This window comes from Pituophis catenifer, unplaced genomic scaffold (assembly GCF_029215685.1).
Source record: "Pituophis catenifer annectens isolate HBS135680 unplaced genomic scaffold, rPitCat1.0.hap2 SCAF_2, whole genome shotgun sequence".
In the NCBI taxonomy this organism is placed as follows: domain Eukaryota; kingdom Metazoa; phylum Chordata; class Lepidosauria; order Squamata; family Colubridae; genus Pituophis; species Pituophis catenifer.
The window spans coordinates 172,899,412-172,920,023 of NW_027256882.1; the positions used below are offsets into that span (position 1 = coordinate 172,899,412).

Below are 20,612 nucleotides of genomic sequence, written 5' to 3' on the forward strand. Positions count from 1 at the left end.
GCTGCTCTAGTTCATCTTTAACAGCTTAATCATTTTTCTATTACCTCCATCTTTATGCCCATTATTTTAGGTAGAAATTTAGAAAATGGATTGAGATGACAGTATTTGTCCTAAAGACCAAATATGCTTCCAATTATTTTCCTATTAAATAACCTATGGATTATTTAAATAACCTATGGGTTATTTAACCCATAGGTTAAACCTATGGGTTCCTGACTTTTTTTAAAAAAAAATCTCTCCAAGTGAAATAATCACTATCAATTATATAAACTAAATAAGTATTCCCAAATGAATAGCATCCGGTATAGACTATCTGTCCATATCTGTCTGTCTGTCTCTGCCTCTATAAATGCAGAATTATGATTTCAACTTTAGGAAACAGAGTTTTACTAAAGAATATTAATTTTTCTCACATCAAATGATCTCTATAATACATTGAATGCATCTCAGGAAACTAATATAGCTGGTGAAACTTTGAGAGAGGGGTGAATGAAACAAATAGATATGATCAGAGGCAGGGGTGAGCTTCAAAAATTTTAGCAAGGGGTTCTCTGCCTGGTTGCTAGATGGGCGTGGCCATAGTGGGAGTGGCTTAGTCTGCCTCCTGCACCATGGCAGGGGGGGTGTTTTTGCCCCTCCCCAGGCTCCGGAGGCTAAACTCGAGCCTCCGGGAGGAAGAAAACAGCCTCCCCAGGCCTTCCCGAACTTCTGGTAGGCCCGTTTTTCAACCTCACCGAGCCTCCGCATGTGCCCTGCACTTACCCGCATCCAAAACGGGCCATGTGAGGACTCCTGGGAGGGGTGGGGTGGGGTGGGCAAAGCCAGCCAGGAGTGGGATTTGGGCTTCTCCGAACTGCACAGAATCTTAGCTAGAGGTTCTCTCGAACCCTCGCAAATCCCCAGCAGCCCACCCCTGATCAGAGGCAAACTGTTCATGTTGAATTTTTTTGATATTGAGGATGGCAGACAATCCTTTCCTCCCTCCCTCCCTTCCCTCCCTCCTTCATATGCTGGGCACATCATTTGGTCTAACATTAATACTTGGGGAAATTCAAGAACATGTAATGAAGGGTTCATCTGTAAGCACCTTAAAAAGAATGCAGCAATTAATAGAAGTCTGCTGGTAATTGAAAGGAACAAGTCTTATAAGAATAATTTTATTTCCTTTTTAAAATAACTTTCTTGGTACATTATAGCCAAGTGGTATCATAATCTATCATATTTCAGCAAAGCCTTTGACAAAGTAGAACACTCTTATCAGCAAAATAGTTAAATATAAGGTGGATAATTAATTTAAAAACCATTCTCAAAATGCACTTCAAGTTTGCTTTAATAGTTAGGTATCTTAATTAGAACTGTATACTTTAAGGGCAATACAAATATAGTGTGCATTTGATGTTTAATCTGGTCCCTTCTGCATATGGTGGACTCTCATCATTTATAGGCATTGAAGTCCATCACATACAGAAGACATCAAATGGGGAAAGTCCATCATTTCCACCACAAATACTATACTTGCTTTATTAATATGGCAGCTTTTGTACATACAGGTATCAATCAGAATGGAAAAGACCAGAGGAAATGCTCTCATTTCCCCCTTCCTTTCATGTGGATAACAGTTTGTGTCTACTGTGACCAGAAATAAAGATGGAAGAAGCAAATCAGGGCAATGTACAGTTATGTAAATGAAATCTATTTTTGATAGACTTTTTAGAATTCTTTCTAGAAGGATTTTGGCAAGAGTCGAAACCATTGCTTGATTATACAGCAGTATAATACTCTGCCCACACCCTCTAGTTGGATTCTATTTTCTTTTTCTTTCTTTTTTTTAATTGAAAAGTTTTATAAAAGATACAAACATTTTCTCCACCCCTCCCACCCCTCCACCCTCACTCCATCCCACCCCCCTTGCCCACCCACCCACCCTTTCCCCCTCCCCCTTCCCCCCCCACCCCCTCCCTTCTATTTTCAACTATTGGCAAAAAAAAAAAAAAACAACAGTGCTTCTACTGCTTTTCCTCCTGGTAGCAGATCCCAATATGATTGGATATTTAGATAAGGATGTTCTAAGTCATTCAAGATTTTAACTTCCACAATTTCAGTTCATCACTATGTAGCAAACTTCAGCTCAGGATGCTAATTGCTGCTCCCATGAACTCTTGCCATGAGTTATATTTATTGAAGTAAACTGAAACTGAAATTTCCAATATTTTCAAGACACTGGGCTATCTTCCTGTCCTATACCCATGAATTAGGGAAGTATGGCGAGCATTTTGTTAAGGCAGACTGCTCCTATTACCAATCTACTAGGTGATCACTGAAAGATAGATGGTTAATAATAAACTAGGCTGAAAAATGAAGACCTACTTATGTGTAGCAGATTCAAAAGAATACATAAAAACAAAGATGACTTGTAGTACAGAAAACGTTCTTGTTTTTTGCTCATTTTCTTCCTGTGTGACTGGTGTGACCAAGGTTTCCTTTAGCTTCATCTTTCTTTAGAAAGGCTGCCAATACTTGGTTCTTTCCACAGTCCTTTGAGTGATGCTGGAGCGCCAATTGGATGATAGTGTTATTGTCGTTCAGATCACCATTTTCTTATTTCCTTGTTTTATTATTGTTGTAGATATATGTACGGAAATTTGTATTCTTCTTGTTAGGGTTTTGCTTTTGGGGGGAGTAAGTTACCCCAATGTCACCTTGGCTGAGTTGGGCAATCATGTAAATGCTTTAAATATGTAAATAACTAAACTTCATTGTGCAGAACATCTCAGGATGATATTTTAGACCATGTAAATAGCAGAAAAGAAACAACTACCCCACAAACTGGGACATGAAAATATTAGGGCTATATATCTTGGGTGCTTAATTTCCTTCTGAATAGCTTCCTCAGGGCCTCCTTCATCCTGTCATTCCTCAGAGTGTAGATGAAAGGGTTGAGCATAGGAGTGACCATGGTGTACATGATGGCAGCCAGTGTGTCATTCTTAGGTGAGAAACTGGATGAGGGCTGGAAGTACACCCAGATGACTGTGCCATAGAATAAGGAAACCACTATCAGGTGGGACCCACAGGTAGAAAAAGTCTTCTTCTTTCCGTTGGCTGAAGGGACTCTCAATACAGCCATCAGGATGCGTGCATAGGAAAGGCCAATAACCACCAAAGCTCCATTGACAATGAAAGCACCTTCTGAGTGTACTACCAGAGCATTCAGAGCTGTGTTGGAGCAAGTGATTTTGAGAAGTGGAAAGACATCACAAAAAAAGTGGGGAACATGGTTAGAGGCACAGAAAGAGAGGCGGGACATCAGGAGTGTATGTAGGAAGGAATGGAGGTGAGAAGCCAGCCAAGAAGTTGCCACCAACAGCTGGCATATGTGTCTTCTCATCATGATGGCATAGTGCAGGGGTCGACAGATGGCCACATAGCGATCCAATGCCATGGAGGCCAAGAGAAAGCTGTCAGTGCTGCCAAAAGCAATAAAGAAGTACATTTGAGACAAACACCCACCGTATGAGATCGTCCTCTTTCCAGAGAATTCACCAGCCAACATTTTGGGTGCTGTGGTTGATGTGAAACATATATCTACCAGTGACAGATTGCTAAGGAAGTAGTACATTGGTGTATGAAGGAGATGATGGTCCAGTCGGATGGCCAAAATAATGATGAGATTTCCCAACACTGTGATGACATACATGATCAAGAAAATGGCAAAGAGCCACATGTCGCATTCTTGTTGGCTTGAGATGCCAAGGAGGATGAAGTCTAATATGATGGTTCTGTTGTCTGTCTCCATCCTGTTGGAAGGTGAGGATGAAAGGCAAAATAAAATAAAAGGAACAAGAGTAAGTAAAGACACCCTAAACACACATTTGAGTTCCCTTGCTTGTCTCTGTCCAGTTTTCTTGGCAGTGCTCTGAAAGTGGTTTGTTACCGGTATTACTTTCTATCTTTTTTCAACCACTAAGCTTGATCATTTTTATCTAAGCCAGTGGTTCTCAACCTGTGGGTCGCGACCCTTTTGGGGGTCGAACGACCCTTTTCCAGGAGTCGCCTAAGACCATCGGAAAACCGGTTCTGGGGCCCCACCCACCCCCCGCGTTATTCTTACCTTTTATTTGGCCCCACCCCCAATCTATTGCTGCCTCCTGAGTCCCAGCTGATGGCTAGAGGGGAAAAAAACTGTTTAAACTCTTGCCTGGGGCTTCAAAGGGCCGCCATACAGCTGATCAGTGTTAAAAGAAAACAAATGAGTAGACCGGTGTCTGCAAAAATAAATGGGTAGACCCAGTGGTGGGATTCTACTTCGGTAGAACTGGTTGTTAAGTACTTAAGTAGTTAAGCCAGTGGTTCCCAAAGTGGGAGGTACCATGCCTTAGGGGGCAGTAAGAGGCAAGGGGGGTGGCAGGGGGGTGCTAGAGGCAAAAGGGGGCAACAGGGAGGCACTAAGTGGCAAGGAGGGTGGTCCCCACCCTTTGGCCTGTGCCTCGCAGCAGTTACCTCCTTGCAAGCAAACAGCAAGAAAAAACAACTCCTTTCAGCTTCAGCATAGCCTCATTAGCCCTTTGATTATATCTGCTTCCCAACTCTCAGCTGATTTGTTCTCAGCTGTTTTGCGCAGGGCTCTGCAGCTTGCTGGAAAGAGCTAAATTGCTGGAGCAGATTTTTTTTCTCCTTATGCAAATCAAGCTGAAAACGAAACTGGAAGTAAAGTAGGCTTTGGCTGTTACGTTGGAAAATTAGGCAGAGGCAGATATATTTTCTTTTTCCTCACCAAAAAAGGTAGGTGCAAACAATGGGAAATTTAGGGCAAAAGAGGAGAGTTCAAGACTTTAAAACACAAAAGAAAAAAAGCTCTATTTAACTAGGGAATTGTAATAATTGAGATAGTATTAATTGTATATTGTGTTGAAAACAGAAATGGTTAAGTTGTGGTTTGGAGGAATATATGGGGGAAATTATTTGGTTTATTATTATTGGTAAATATAATTAATTGATTTGTAAGAAATTGGATGGCATGGAAATAATTGGAATATTCATGTTCATATTGATTAATATACAAAAAAGAGTTATATAACTAATTGATTTATATTAAAACGTTGAATTTGTATTAAACAACTGTAATATTACATAATTAACCAATGTGAGGATGGATTTAAAAATAGATGACAATGGGAAGGGGTATAATATAGAATAGAAGGGAAAAAAATGAATTTGATTAAGATTAGAGATGAGGATGAAGGGTAATATTGGTTTTTTTTAAAAATAGATGAGGAATAAATATGGCAAAAAGGAAATATAGAAATTGTAAATTTAATTGAAATGACTAAACACTGGTTAAATTTGTGAACCAGCCAAATACTCCGTTCAAAGAAAATACATTGTATGTTTGTACGTGTGTTTCTAATTATTGCTATTTATTCATATTTCTTCTCTTTTATTCTTTAAAGTTTAACAATTCATTCTTTATCTTAATATCTTTATATTTGTTTGGGGTTGGCTTTCTTCCCTTTCATCTTTTTTATTGTACAGCAATCTTTCTCCTCAAACCTACCACCTCTGTATTTTCTTTCCTTCTTACTTTCTCTTCCCCCCCTTCTCCTTCTCCCTACTTCCTCTTCCTTTCTCCTTCTCCTCCTCTCTTCCTCCCTCTCTTACCCTCACTCTTACTCTAATTTCCCTTCCCTTCCTTCCTCCCTTCTCTTCCTTCCCTTTTCCATCTCTCTTCTCCTTCCTTCATCCCTCTCTATTGCTGTATTCATTTTCAATTTTATATTTTCCACTATGAAGTCCAGGCAACCCCTGTCTTCCTTTCATTTATCAAGTATATTTCTCAAAATTTCCCCTCATCTTTTTAATTATTAGCAGTATATTTCATCTTATTCCATTTTTTCTATTGAACCCAGTGTAATCATCTTTATCTTTTTTTCAATTATTTCCTTTTCAATATTATCTCCTTGTTTCTCTTGCTTCTCATTCATCTTTTCTCTTTCTTTTTTTGCAAGCTAATCAATTCTCTGCTTCTTTATTTCCCTTAAATGCCTCCGTTACTTTTTGAAACATCTCCCTTAGTGTCTCAAATTCATCCTCCCAATTCTCCATATTTTCAATTTTAAATGGCTAGGATTTTTAAGCTTATTCTTTTCATTCACATATGTGGGGGGGGGGATGCTTTTCAAGGAGCCACAAGGGAGGCTGAGAGCAGAGTCATTCTGACAGTGTCTTTTAAAATTGCTTGGAAGACCCATTTTTTCCCTAACAATAATGCTTTGTATACTTTGGAATAAAACATATACCTGGAAAAAGTACTTGCAAAACTTGGACAGAAGGAAAAGAAAGGCAGGACTGGACTCATTATCAGTAGCTAGTTAGTTCACTGTTATCAGTGACTCCCACTGATTCTAAACTCATTTTAAGACTGGGATTGGTGACTACTGAAATTTAAGTATTCACCATTGGTCTCAGAAATCTTTGATTTGTGAGGACCTGTCAGAAATCACTTTTTTCAGCTCTCTGGGTAGTCCTTTTGTGCATATGGACTACTCAGAGGGCTGAAAAAGTTATTTTTGACTAGTCCTTGCACTTTTGACCAGTCCAGTCCCTTCTCCAGAGACTCAGGGCGGCTTACAATGCGTTAAGCAATAGCCTTCATACTTTTGTATATTTATACAAAGTCAGCTTATTGCCCCCACAGACTGGGTCCTCAATTTACCTACCATCAATTTACCAAAGGATGGAAGGCTGAGTCAACCTTGAGCCTGGTGAGATTCGAACTTACAGTAATTGCAGACAGCTGGTGTTAATCACAATGCTATCAGTCTGCTGAGCCACCAGGCTCAGCAATTGTGAAATGAGTGACATGGTTGTTAAGAATGCTGCATGGGCATAAATGTGAGGATGGTCATAAATGTGAGGACCAGTCAAAAGTGCGAGGACGTGTCAGAAATGACTTTTTGCAGCCCTCTGAGTAGTCCCTATACACATAATCATGGCCACCCAGTCACATGACCAGCTAGCCATGCCCACCCAGTCACATGACATCCAAGCCACACCCACAAAATAAGCCACGCCCACAGAACCGGTAGTAAAAAATTTTAGAACCCACCCCTGGTTGGGGGTCACCACAACATGAGGAACTGTATTAAAGGGTCGCGGCATTAGGAAGGTTGAGAACCACTGATCTAAGCCATTTTGCATACCGGTAAATACATTCCTTTTCTGTTTTTCTGATATTTTAACCTAAGCTATTTATTGATTAATTTGGACACTTCTCATTTTGTCAAAACTCCCAATGCAATTTGTGTCAAATATAACTTCACATAATAAAATTGCACATAATAAAACCTATAAATATATTACTAAGCATCTTCTGTTCTCACAAGATTTTTTTAAAACATGCAAATATTTGTCTCCTGTGCATGGAAAAAGGTGTGTTCATGCATAATCAGAAATTCTTATTTTCTTATTATTGGGAACAGAGGAACTGATGAAAAAAGACTCTTATTTTATCAATATGTGACTCACATATATACTGACTCCCTCAAGAATATTAGATTTTATGCTATCCCCTCACCATTACATGTAAGAAGTTTTGTTCCTTGTGAAATATATTCAATGGTGGAAAATGAAAGGCAAAGGAAATACATTTACAATGACTATTTCCCTCTCTGCTGCTATTTCAGGTGATATAGTAGTTGTGGTAAGTATTCCTTTCCCTGGAGACCACATAGCAAACTTAGATGGTTTGAAGGAACTAAAGGAACGGAGGAGATAAACAATGGCTGATGAAATTCACTGGCAAGGTTTAAGGATGTGAAGAAATCTGAACACGTAAAGCCTGAGGAGCAGCAGGATCACAAAAGAAGCTAGTGAAAAGAGAACCTTTCATTCATAAAAACAGTTGGTAGAATTGGTAAGCCAACATAAACAATAAGTGTCAAAATCTATAAAGGAAAAAGGGAGGTGGGCAGGCAGACAATCAGATGGCTAAAGTCTTCCCACTTAGGCTGATCTGGATCCAAATAAAAAGTCAATCTAATCATCAAAATAATTAATTATCAATTGCAGGTAAAACTGTAATGAGCATATTTCTGTCACTAAGTTCTGTTTTTAATGTTTCCGCATATGGTGGAATTTTAGATAATTTTTTAAAAAAATTATGATGGTGCTAGAGATATTAAAAGGCATTAATTAAGCAATTAATTAGATTGTATCTATGCAAAATGTGTCTTTCCATATTTTTTAAAAAATATATTTTGAACCATGGTGAATATTTAAAATTCATTCTGAATCAGTGATTTTCATTGAAACGGAGCACAGAATTGAGGAAATGGCAGATGTCCTTATCAATATTAAATCTGAGACATCTGCCATCCACCTCCTTCCATACAAATGGAACAGTGTGCAGATACCAACCGTAATTTGTAGCAACAATGGAAATAAAATCATTACCTCTCAATCCATCATTACCACTCCATTGGTAACATTGACCAGGGCTGGGTGACTCTGAACTTATTAGGGGGAGCAGAGGACATGAGAGGTGAGATTAAGGATTAAAATATTATATTAAATATTATATCCAAAATACAGTCCTCTAGGCACAAACACTTTTTGTATTCAAAAATTAGACTGAATAAAACTTCTAATCAGCAACAATGGATATATAATATTCTGCTATTTGAACTCAGTGATATTAAACCCAGCCTTCTCTATGCTTAAACATTAGCTTGAATTTAATTCTCTCAACCCATTTTACCACTCCTTAAGGAACAACACTGACAATAAAATGGGCCAGCAGTGGGTGGTTCTGAACCTATCGGATACACATATAATATTCCTCCATTTGAATTCAGCAGTATTAGACCCCAGCCTTCCAAATGCTTAACCCTGTTATGGTTCCCCCCCCTCTCAATTTCTTAAATAAGAAGCGAAAGAGTTTCCTTGATGGATTTTGCATGACATCTGTTTCATTAATCAATAATAAATAAGTCCTATAGCCTCTCACACTTACCTGAGATCATTGGTAGATGTTGAAATGGAATTTTGGAAGATGCAAAAAAATATGCCCAGTCTGTTCAAGTCATATTCCTCTTTTGTTTAAGGTTGAACATTAAAGAGGAACAATCTGTGTTCTCAGAAATCAATTTCAGTCCTATCATGGTTTTTATTTTCAATAGCTCTATAATATATGCAGGGAAACATATCCAAAGGTGTTGTTAGTGAATTCAAAACATTAGGATCTCTTTTGAACTGTGGCTCCTATACCACAAGGGAACCAGAAGAGGTTTTTGTTGAACTTGCTCCTTAATCTCCAGTGAATGAAAGACACCGATGCTTCTAAAGTCCCCCTGTGTTTCTCCAAATCATTTAGGAATGATTGAACCTAGAGGTAGAATTAGCGGGCAAGGTGAACCTTGAAGTAGTAACCTGAGGAATACATGGCCATGAGGCTGTGCTTGTTTATCGTTTATCTAAGAGCTCTTTCTCCCACCCCTGGCAATGTGTTTCACACTGGTTTGAAAAATGTTCTACCCACAACCTTCTTTCATCATTTGTCTTCCAGGTATTATAGATTTTGCTGCCTAACACCCTGAAATGCCAGATAGTTTTAGGACAGAAACCTGCCATCTTTCCTCTTCCAATCCATCGTCTAATGTGAGGGAAATGATCTACCAGTCACTCCCCTGAAGGAGCTGCAGGGCAGGATGGGGAACTATTGTTTCCTGTCTCTTTATCCTCAGTCATTTGGAATATTTTGCATGTGGGGTATTTTGGGTAGGGAGGGAATAATTCAAGGTCAAAAGTGATGCAGTGAAGAAGCATTTCACTGAGCTGCCAGGTGGCTTCATCGGCCTTTATTTGCCTTATCTTGGTCTACCCTGCTTTCCTACTTACCTCTTCAACCCATCTGCCCAGCTCCCAATTGCCCCTTCACCAGTCTGGTGGCCTCCACGTATGATCCAATTCCAATACTGCTGCTGTCATTTATTCAACAGGCCCCTATGGCCTTGCAGCCAGAGGTTTAGTCTCAATTTTCCTATGTATAAACATTAAAAAAAATTATTAGGGGAATCACAAAACCAGGAGGGAGCAGTGCTGTAGTGGCCCGTTGGAGCTCAGCACACATCCCCAATCTCTGAAGGTTCCTCTTCCAAGCCTTTGGAATGTCCACATGGACAGGGGGAGGCAACAGTGCTTTCAGCCTAGAGCCCTTCAACCATGCTTCACCTCTCTTATCAACAGATTGGTGATCAGATGGAGACCACATTTTGAAGACAGGCCCTTGAGAAACCATTAATAGAGCACCTTGATACTTGACAAGCAGGGCATATGTATGAGCCAGTTGAGCAATAATGTATTTATAATAATTATATAAACTGCTTACAGTCCTTGATGTTTTATATTGATGATGATGATGATGAATGAATGAATGAATGAATGAATGAATGAATGAATGAATGAATGAACAATCAATGCAAGGCATCTGCAAGATCTAGTAATAAAAGTCAAGAAGCACAGGAAAAAATGGGAATAAAAATAAATATAAAGGAAACCAAACTAACGACAACAGGTTGAGCAACCATCCTTAGAACAGACATGGATGGTACTAAAGTAGTAGATAGCTTCTGCCTTTGAAGATTGATGATCAATTTTAAAAAACATAAGTAGTCAAGAAATATACCTCAGGTTAGCATTTGGCACAGCAACAAAGCTTTGGAAAAAGTATTTCAATCCCATGATACCTGCAAAAATCAGAATTGTGCAAGTTACAACTAGAGATTGGAGGGGGTGTTCCTGGCTCCTTTTAAAGAGGCTGCGTGGTGCGCCCCCTCTTCAAGAAAAGTCATGGCTGGACCACATTGTTTTGGGCAATTTTCCTCCAGTCTGAGAAAGCGGTGGCATTGCAACTTCAGAGGGGCCTGGAGGAAACAGATTGTCTGAATCCTTTTCAATCAGATTTCAGGCCTGGATGACATCTGTGGGAAGTGGGATGGAGGTAGTGTATCTATCCTTGCTCTTCTTGACCTCTCAGCAGTTTTTCATACCATCAACCGTATTGCCCTTTTGGGTTGATTTACGGAGTTGGCGGTGGGTGGCACAGTTCTGTGCTAGCTCACCTCCATCTTCTGAAGCCAGTCCCAGTCAAGGTTGATAGAAAAAGTGAGAGATCCAGCTCATGGCTCCTGCTTTGTGGTGGACTGCAGGGCTCAGTACTCTTTCCACTCATGTTTAACATCTACATGAAACCACCGAGTGAGATCGGTGGGACCGATGGGACAAGGTATCATCGGTATGCGGATGGTAACCAGTTATATATGTACCCTTTACACTGATTTTTAATTCATCCTTCTCTTTAAATTTTAAATTTTATATATCATTTTTATTGTAAGTTTTGCCCCATGTTGCCACAGTTATTAAGTGAATCACTGCAGTTGTTAGGTTAATTACAAATTAAATGAATCTGACTTCTCCATTGACTTTCCTACTCAGAAGGTTGCAAAAGGGCAACTGTCGTAAACATGAGTCAGTTGCTAAGTTTCTGAATTTTGGTCATATGATCATGGGGATGCTCAGTGGTGAAATGTAAAATTTGTTACTACCGGTTCTGTGGGCATGGCTGGGGGGGGGGGATAATGTGACTGGGTGGGCATGGCCAATTTTTTTTATTTTTTTTTTACTTTTAAAAGCATTTTTTCTACAACCTCTTCGGCTGAAGAGATTGTAAAAAAATGCTTTTAAAAGGCTCTGCCTATCAGGCAACTCAGCTGGGATTATCAGAGGCTTTTTTTTTTCTTTTAAAAGCATTTTTTTTGGCCAAAGAGGTTGTAGAAAAAATGCTTTTAAAAATTAAAAAAAAAAGCCGCTGATGATTGCGCGGCTCAGCTGGGCATGGGGGGGGGGGGAAGCAGGTTGTCCGAACCACCTGCCGCCATCGCTACTGGCAATCCGGTCCGAACCGGGAGCATTTCACCCAGGGGTGAAATGTTAAATTTGTTACTACCGGTTCTGTAGGCGTGGCTTGGTGGGGGGGCGGGGTAATGTGACTGGGTGGGCGTGGCCAACTTTTTTTAAAAAAAAATTCAAAGCATTTTTTTCTACAATCTCTTCGAAGAGGTTGCAAAAAAATGCTTTGAAAAACCTCTGCCGATCAGGCAACTCAGCTGGGATCGTCAGAGAGGCTTTTTAAAAAATGCTTTGAAAAGCCTCTCTGATGATCAGGCAACACAGCTGGGATCGTCAGAGACTTTTCAAAGCATTTTTTTACCACCTCTTCAGCCGAGGAGGTTGCAGAAAAAAATGCTTTGAAAAGCCTCTGACGATCCCAGTTGAGCCGCGCGATCATCAGAGGCTTTTTTTTTTAAATTTTAAAAGCATTTTTTCATTGGAAGAGGTTGTAGAAAAAATGCTTTTAAAAGTAAAAAAAAAAAAAGCCTCTGATGATTGTGCGGCTCAGCTGGGCATGGTGGGGGGGGGGCAGGGATTTTTGCTACAGGTTCTCCGAACCATCCGCCGCCATCGCTACCAGATCGGGCGATCCGGTCCGAACCGGGAGCATTTCACCCCTGATTTCACCCCTGGGGATGCTGCAATGGTCATAAGGGTGACAATTCTAAGTGGAGGGTAATATTAATTTTTTTTTTAATTTGATTTATATGCCGCCCTTCTCCGAAGACTCAGGGCGGCTTACAATGTGCTCAGCAATAGCCTTCATCCTTTTGTATATTTATACAAAGTCAGCTTATTGCCCCCACAATCTGGGTCCTCATTTCACCTACCTTAGAAAGGATGGAAGGCTGAGTCAACCTTGAGCCTTGGCGAGATTCGAACCCTGCAGTAATTGCAGGCAGCTGGTCTTAATAACCAGCTTTAATAACAGGGTGCCTTAAACCCCTGTACTACCAAGGCTCTTAAATAAAGAATAATAAATAAAGAATAATATTCTGAACCAAAAAGAAAGCCATGTCCTACTTGTATCTAGTATTGTATCTAAAGGCTCCTGCTTTTCTGTAGATGAAAAAGGAATATGTTGAGGGAGGGTACATGTACATACAAAAATGATGTCAAAATGTATGCATTTCAAGTTAAAGATTAATCTTTATTTTTTTTAAAAAATTGAAATACAGAAACAGTATGGAGTGAACCATATATGAATACAAATAGAGGGACAGAAGTGAGAATCAAGTGTTTGTCTCTTCTATAATCATGTCTATTTTTTCATCTCAGTCATCAAAGAGAAAATGATTGTACACTGTTTCTTGAATTTATTGAAGATGTTCCAAAGAAGTGATATAACAAGATAGACTGAAGATAATAGCTACCTAAAACAGTGTGTGGAAGGCTTCTTATATTAGGAAAAGCATCTAATCGAAGGCCTATAGCCTTTGTACAGCTTTATCCAGAATCATAGAAATCAAATTTGCAGTTCGAAGTCCACTCTGAGATATTTTTCCCTTTGCAGTTTATTTGCCAATCGTCCCTAAAAGCCAAAATAAGAATATTACGTATCTTAGAATATTGGATATGCTTAGCAATAATATTGAGTAATATAGGATCACATTAATAAGAGATGTAGACTCACCAGGCATTCATTTTTTGCCTACCCAACACAATTTTCTTAGCACATGCAATATCATCTCTGAGATCATCATCTAGGAAGGCTAGGGAAAAAATAATGAATAATGAAGGGTTTTTAAAAGGGATCTTTTAAAATCAAAACCATCTGTGAGATATTTCTTAGGACTGGATATATATATTTAAGTTAATTTCTCTAATTTGGGTTTTGCTTTAGAAAGCAGGCTTCAACTCAATGGCAATTTAGTGAGGGCTGAGGAAAAAATAATGAATAATGAAGGATTTCTTTAAAAGGGATCTTTTCAAATCAAAACCATCTGCGAGATATTTCTCAGGATTGGATATATATTTTAAAATTAATTTAAATTAATTTTGTTTTAGAAAGCAGGCGGTGGAGCAGTGGTTAGAGTCCAGTACTGCAAGCTACTTCGGCTGATCACCGGCTGCCAGCAGTTTGGCAGATCGAATCTCACTAGGCTCAAGGTTGACTCAGCCTTCCATCCTTCCGAGGTGGGTAAAATGAGGACCCAGACTGTTGGGGGCACTATGCTGACTCTGTAAACCGCTTAGAGAGGGCTGTAAAGCACTATGAAGCGGCATATAAGACTAAGTGCAATTGCTATTGCTATTCAGCTCAATGGCAATTTCGTGAGGAGGTCGTCACTAAATTGAATTTTCCTTATTTAAAGGTTGCGGCCTTTTGGAACACCTGGATAACAATCTGAAAATCTTTCCTTCCTATTTGCATTCTGCCAGGGCTATTAGTAGCTTTGTAGTGCACTGGCAGCTGTTTCTTGCAGAAATCAAAGATTGTACACCCACAGCTTTGCCTCCCAGATAGAAAACCATCATTCGAGACTGGATCAGGGACAAGGAACAGAAAGCAGTGGATGAGGTCTGCCTAATGCAGGCGCTGGAAGAGTTGTGCTGAGGTTCTCTCTCCCTAGCCAAATACAGGTAGTCCTTGACTTACGACCACAACTGAGCTCAACATTTCTGCTGCTAAGTAACACATTTGTTTTACGATCTTTCTTGCCACATTTGCTATGTGAATCACTGAAGTTGTTAATTTGGTTAACATGGTTGTTAACTGAATCTGGCTTCCCCCTTCACTTTGCTTGTCAGAAGGGTGCAAAAGGTGATCATGTGACCTTGGGACACGGCCACCGTCATAAGTATGAATCAGTTGCCATGCGTTTGAATTTTGTTCACCTGACCATAGGGTTACCGCAATGGTTGTAAGTGTGAAAAATGGTCACAAGTCACTTTTTTCAGTGCCGTTGTAACTTTGAAAGGTCACTAAATGAATTGTTGTAAGTCAAGGATGATTACCTCTACTGAAGACCGAATGGGCATCAACAAATTTGACAAATCTCACTCTGCCAAAGGGCTTAACCTTGTTCTACCAGTAATGAGGCCTTCTAGAGAGATGGGGAGTTAAGTAATGGAGAGTCTTGATGTACAAAGCTAACCTGAACTGGCCTTGCCTTACTCAGTATTTACTACTATTTGTGTTTACTATTTAGTCAGATACAGAAATAAAAGCCGGAGTGCATTAGATGATTCTTTACTAATTTGTTTGGTTTCCCCATTTGTTAGACTCATATCCTGCCTTTCATTTCTGAGTACAATCTGTATGTGTGTCCAGAGGGCAGGGATGTGCATAGTAATTTTGGGAGCAGGAGGTAGCTAGACTGATGAAAGAGAAGAGGAACCAGAACTTCCCTGTAAATATAAGGTGTTATATGACAAAAAAGTGGATAAAGTATTTAAGGTTCATATATTAAGAAATGCTTTGTTAAGGGTTTGGAAAAAATATCAATATAAGTTAAATTATAAGATACCTTTATGGGCAAATCCTAGACATGCAATAGAAAATATAAGTATAGAACAAAAACAGGAGGTGATTACCTATAAAGAGCTTCTTATTATGGAAAGGGGGGTAATGTATTTGAAATCTTTAGATATACTGAGAGAAGAAGGTATAATTTATACATGGTTTCAGTACGGTCAACTTCAAGCTAGATGGAAGGAAGATCAAAAAACTGGCTTTGTGCAAAATGAGGAGAATTTGGTAAAACAAATTAGAGATCAAAAACAAATGCATATTAAAAGGTTGTATAATGCTTTATTGGAAATAGATTCTGAGACGGAATTGGTTAAAGACTGTATGATTAAATGGGCACAAAATTTTCAAGAGCCAGTAATGATGGAGACTTGGGAAAAGATTTGGATTAGAAATGTGAAATTTACACAAGCACAAAATTTAAGAGAAAATTTTTATAAAATGTTTTATAGATGGCATTTAGATCCTAAAAAATTATCATGTATGTATTCTAATGTGCAAGCTAAATGTTGGAGATGTGACTGTGATGATGCAACTTATTATCATATATGGAGGACTTGTAGAAAAATCAAAGCATTTTGGATAAAGATTTGGTGGGTGATGCAGAATATTCTTAAAAAGAGACTGAAATTTACTCCACAGTTGTTCTTACTGGGTATAACTACGGACTGTACAGTTGCAGAGACTAAATTGATTTTGAACTTGATAACAGCAGCAAGATTGTTGGTAGCACAATACTGGAAGAAGGACTTTTTGCCTACTATTGATGACTGGATATTGAAAGTAACTAATTTAGCTGAAATGGCTAAAATTTCAGCATATCTGAAGGATCACACACAAGAAAGGTACATACAGGACTGGAGAAGATGGATTGATTATATACAAAATAAGTATCAGACCAAAAAATATCAAATAGCTTATGAATGATTTCTTTTATTTGTATAAGTGTTATATAAGTGATATTAGAAGTATTATGTTTAAGAAATAGGATTTTATATATGGGGGGTTAAGAATTTTTTTTTTTATAGGAGTGTTAGTTTAATGATTGGTTATGCAATTTAGCTTATTGTTAAAGGTCATTAGAAATACCTTGTGTTCTGCTCTGGGAAGTCGGGGAGGGGGAGGGGGGGTTGGGAGGGGGGGGTTGTGGGGAAAATGTGTTTGTTTTAAAACTTTTTCAATAAAAAAAAATATATATAAGGTGATCCATCTTCTTTAGGATATTTCATAAGTGTTTCCTCTGCTTAGCCTCATGTTAAAGCATTTACTTACCACTGCAGGGCCTTTTGCAGAGATTAGCTGAATATCCCTGTTTCTTGTCACACCACCAGTGGCTGTTTATCTGGAAAATCCCAAAGAATTGAATCTTTCTGTTCTTTCGCGAGGTTACCAATTCACTGTCGAATCCGCTCCCATGATGAACCAGACAAATCCCTAGATTAAACCAGACAGATCCTTAGATTAAAAAAGAGAGGGACTCCAGTACCAGTTGGCAGGATGCTAATGAGGAAAAAATTTTACCCTTCGTTTCTTTTGTTCGTCGAATATTTTGAAGGATAATGATTTATCCTTCACAATTTTTCATGGATCTCATGAAGTGGGAAGGAAAAGAAAAGTGTCCCTGTGGATTTTTTTCTCCTCTAGTCATAATTGGCTATATGGGGCAGTGCTCATCTCCATTTCAAGGACCACGGAGCCAGCTCTGCCTGAAAACATTTCTGCAGTCATGTGACCAGCATGATGTCATGGAGCGCTGTTTCCTCCCCACTGAAGTGGTACCTATTCATCTACTCGCATTTGCCTGCTTTTGAACTGCTAAATTGGCAGGAGCAAGAAGCTTACCCTGTCATGTTATGCTTGGGGCTCAAACCTGGGTTGTTAGCTTTCCAGCCGATAAGCCCAGGATCTTAACTATTGAACCATCACACCACCTCATTGAGTAGGCAGTTGTGTTATTTATTGCTATCATACACACTTTGGAAAGCAACTTTCTTCTTAGAAAGAATTTAAAATATGGTTATCTCAAAGGCATTCTTTATATTTTTCTGGCTGCTTGTAATACATCCCCTCTGAGTTCTCAGCTTGTACACAGATTTTAAGTATATCTTAATGCAGAACATTGTGTGTGGATAAAGTCTGTAAGCACATGGAAAAAGCAACATCCCAGCTAAGTACACCTGAAATTGTAGCAGCGGTAGCAGGCAGAGATAAGGCCACGTCAGAAAAAGAGAATGTAGGGCTTGGAATTTAGGTCTTGGATGATCCAGCAGAGGCAACCAGGCTTTTGATGGTTGGCAGGGAAAGCCAGAATCGGACTACCAGGAGCCCTGGGAAGAAGTCTGGCCACGCTAAGCGATCCAACACTTGAGGAGTCCAGAGAAGGCTCAGCAGCAGATGCAGGGAGAGTGTGAGGCAGAGGTGGGTTTCAGCAGGTTCTGACCAGTTCTGGAGACCCGGTAGTGGAATTTTGAGTAGTTCGGAGAACCGGTAGTAAAAATTCTAACTGGCCCCGTCCCCATCTATTCTCTGCCTCCTGAGTCCCAGCTGATCAGGAGGAAATGGGAAGTTTGCAGTAACCTTCCCCTGGAGTGGAGTGGGAATGGAGATTTTACGGTATCCTTCCCCTGCCACATCCACCAAGCCACACCCACCAAGCAATGCCACACCCACCAAGCCACACCCATAGAACTGGTAGTAAAAAATTTTGAAACCCACCACTGGCGTGAGGCCAGAGAGGCTAAGGCAGTAAGGACCCACAAAAAAAGACCCTACATCAGAGAAGAGCTACCAGCTGCTAGGCTGTCTGATACTGTCTGCATTCTTTTCCAGGGAGAGCAGGCAATGAACCAGACTTGAGGGTTTTTTTGGAGAGATCATTGTTGAACTAGTAGCAGCAGCAGCTTCCCTTCTTTAAATATGGCAATTTTTTTTTCATAAAAAGTTGGGTTTTTTTTACCACAAACACACAAATAAACATACAATGCATTTTTCTGAACAGAGTATTGACCGGTTCACAAATTTATACAATTTTTAGTCATCTCCAACACAATATATATGTTCACTTTTTGCCATAGTGTTTATTCTCTCTAATTTTTATAAACCAATATTACCCTTCATCCAAATCTCTAATCTTAATAGAATTCAATTCTTCCCTTTTCGTCTCTAAGTTAAACCCCTTGAATTTAAAATCTCACAACATAATGTAATTCCCAATATTTCCTTAAATTCCCTTATTATAATCACAAATATTTTTCTTTATCAACTGTTCCAAATAATACAATCCAACATCTTAATAAAGATCAGTTAATTATATAGCATTACAGTAATTCATTTCTTATCTATTATTTTTTCAAGTATATAATCTTTTCTTACTAAATAATGCCAAATTACTTTATACAGTACATTTTCTTAAATCTTAACTCCAATTTTCAATTACTTTGTCAAATATATGTATTTATGCCTCTTCAAACAATATCTTAATCATTTCTAATTTCACAAGTCTAATTAATTCATAATACAATATCATTTCCACTTTTTAATTAAATTCCAAAATTGCAATTAAAAATATTCCAACTGTTACAATTTCCCTAGTTACAATTTAAAAATATTCCAACTATTACAATCTCATAATTAAACTTATTTATATTTCTAAATCTTATTTCAATTCATTCATACATCAATGAAATTTTCTTCATACTTAATTAATTTCATTATTACAGTCAATATGGCAATTTTTTTAAAAAACAAACTCTTGGCAAGAGTGGTGGGTACACATTGGCGTCTGAGATGTGGAGTGGAATTGTTCCCCTCTTTCTCCACTTAACTGGATGAAATTTCTGCTTCTTGAAAAGCAGAACATCCTCCACCACCACTGTCAGTCCCCTGAAACAAAGGGTGTCAGGAAGGGTATCAGGAGAGAAAGAAGAAAAGCAAACTCACAGTCGTCCAAGTGGATGCCACGGTATCCATCCATTCCATTCGATTTCAGAACAGAAGCAAGTTGGCATCTGCCAAATATTTTGGCTTCCCTGCCAGCAGTGAAGAAAATCAGGAGGATGAGGGTCAAAGCCTTCATTGCTGCAGCTTTCCTGAAGACCAGGCTTCCTTGAGGTAACCCAGAATTATTATTATTATTATTTTTGTTGGGAGAGATCTGGCAGCTTGTCCCAAATGATTCAAAGGAAATAGGCCTATTAAAGAAATTGCCAACAAAGCTTGTTACTTCATAGAGCAGCACAGCTTAATAATTTCTTATCATTTTTAATATCCTTTAAACCACTGAGCCTCAGGAGCTTAACCTCCCTTTCAGTCTTCCCCTCTCGTTTCCCCTCTCCTTTTTTGTATGTCCATGGAACAGTGGTTGCCACTGGTTTTCTTCTTTAAAGCCGATAACTGGGGCTATGTGAAGATAATTTCCCAGATCTTAGATTAAATATTAACCATTTAACTGGAATTGGCTTGGACAAGGAGAACAAGTTATTCTCTTTGTCACCCAGAAAGAGAATCTCAAGGAGAACAGGCTGTTCTCCCTGCAGCAACTCATTATCCACTGAAGGAATTGCTACACCAACACCTGTGATTTTGTTTCCCCCTCAATCGGGTCTTCCCCATATATCTCATGTCTTTTAGAAGATTGGGGAGGGTTTTTTAACCAGAATGTTCTTCTCTGTTATCACAATGTACAATGCTTTCAAATAGTTGGGTCCTTTGACATTGTTGATGCACATAGATACAAACTTAAAGTGAACCGCTCCAAACTCGATTGCAGAAAATATGACTTCAGTAACAGAGTTGTTAATGCCTGGAATGAACTACCAGACTCTGTGGTCTCATCCCAAAACCCCCAAAACCTTAATTTAAGACTGTCTACTGTTGACTTCACCTCATTCCTAAGAGGTCTGTAAGGGGCGTGCATATGAGCACCAGCGTGTCTACCGTCCCTGTCCTAATGTTTCCTTTAATTGTATTCATTTTATGCATTCAATTCATGCTTATACTTATATACACTGCTCAAAAAAAATAAAGGGAACACAAAAATAAGACATCCTAGATCTGAATGAATGAAATATTCATAGTAAATACTTTGTTCATTACATAGTTGAATGTGCTGACAACAAAATCACACAACAATTATCAATGGAAATCAAATTTATCAACCCATGGAGGTCTGGATTTGGAGTTACATTCAAAATTA

The 20,612-nt window shown here is 38.9% G+C and overlaps 2 protein-coding genes across 2 annotated transcripts; both read right to left on the reverse strand.

Annotated features, from left to right (window-relative positions):
• Positions 1-2,848: 2,848 nt before the first annotated feature.
• On the reverse strand, positions 2,849-3,796 carry LOC139310849 (olfactory receptor 1f45-like). The gene has a single exon (XM_070935081.1). It carries the CDS (start codon positions 3,794-3,796, stop codon positions 2,849-2,851), a length of 948 nt encoding a protein of 315 aa, XP_070791182.1.
• A 9,596-nt stretch (positions 3,797-13,392) lies between these two features.
• Positions 13,393-19,514, reverse strand: LOC139310850 (lysozyme C, milk isozyme-like). Its single transcript, XM_070935082.1, has 4 exons — positions 19,358-19,514; positions 16,691-16,852; positions 13,580-13,658; positions 13,393-13,477 (listed from the first exon to the last, which is right to left on the reverse strand). Exons 1-4 carry the CDS (start codon positions 19,491-19,493, stop codon positions 13,393-13,395), a joined length of 462 nt encoding a protein of 153 aa, XP_070791183.1. The 5' UTR covers positions 19,494-19,514.
• Positions 19,515-20,612: the final 1,098 nt, after the last annotated feature.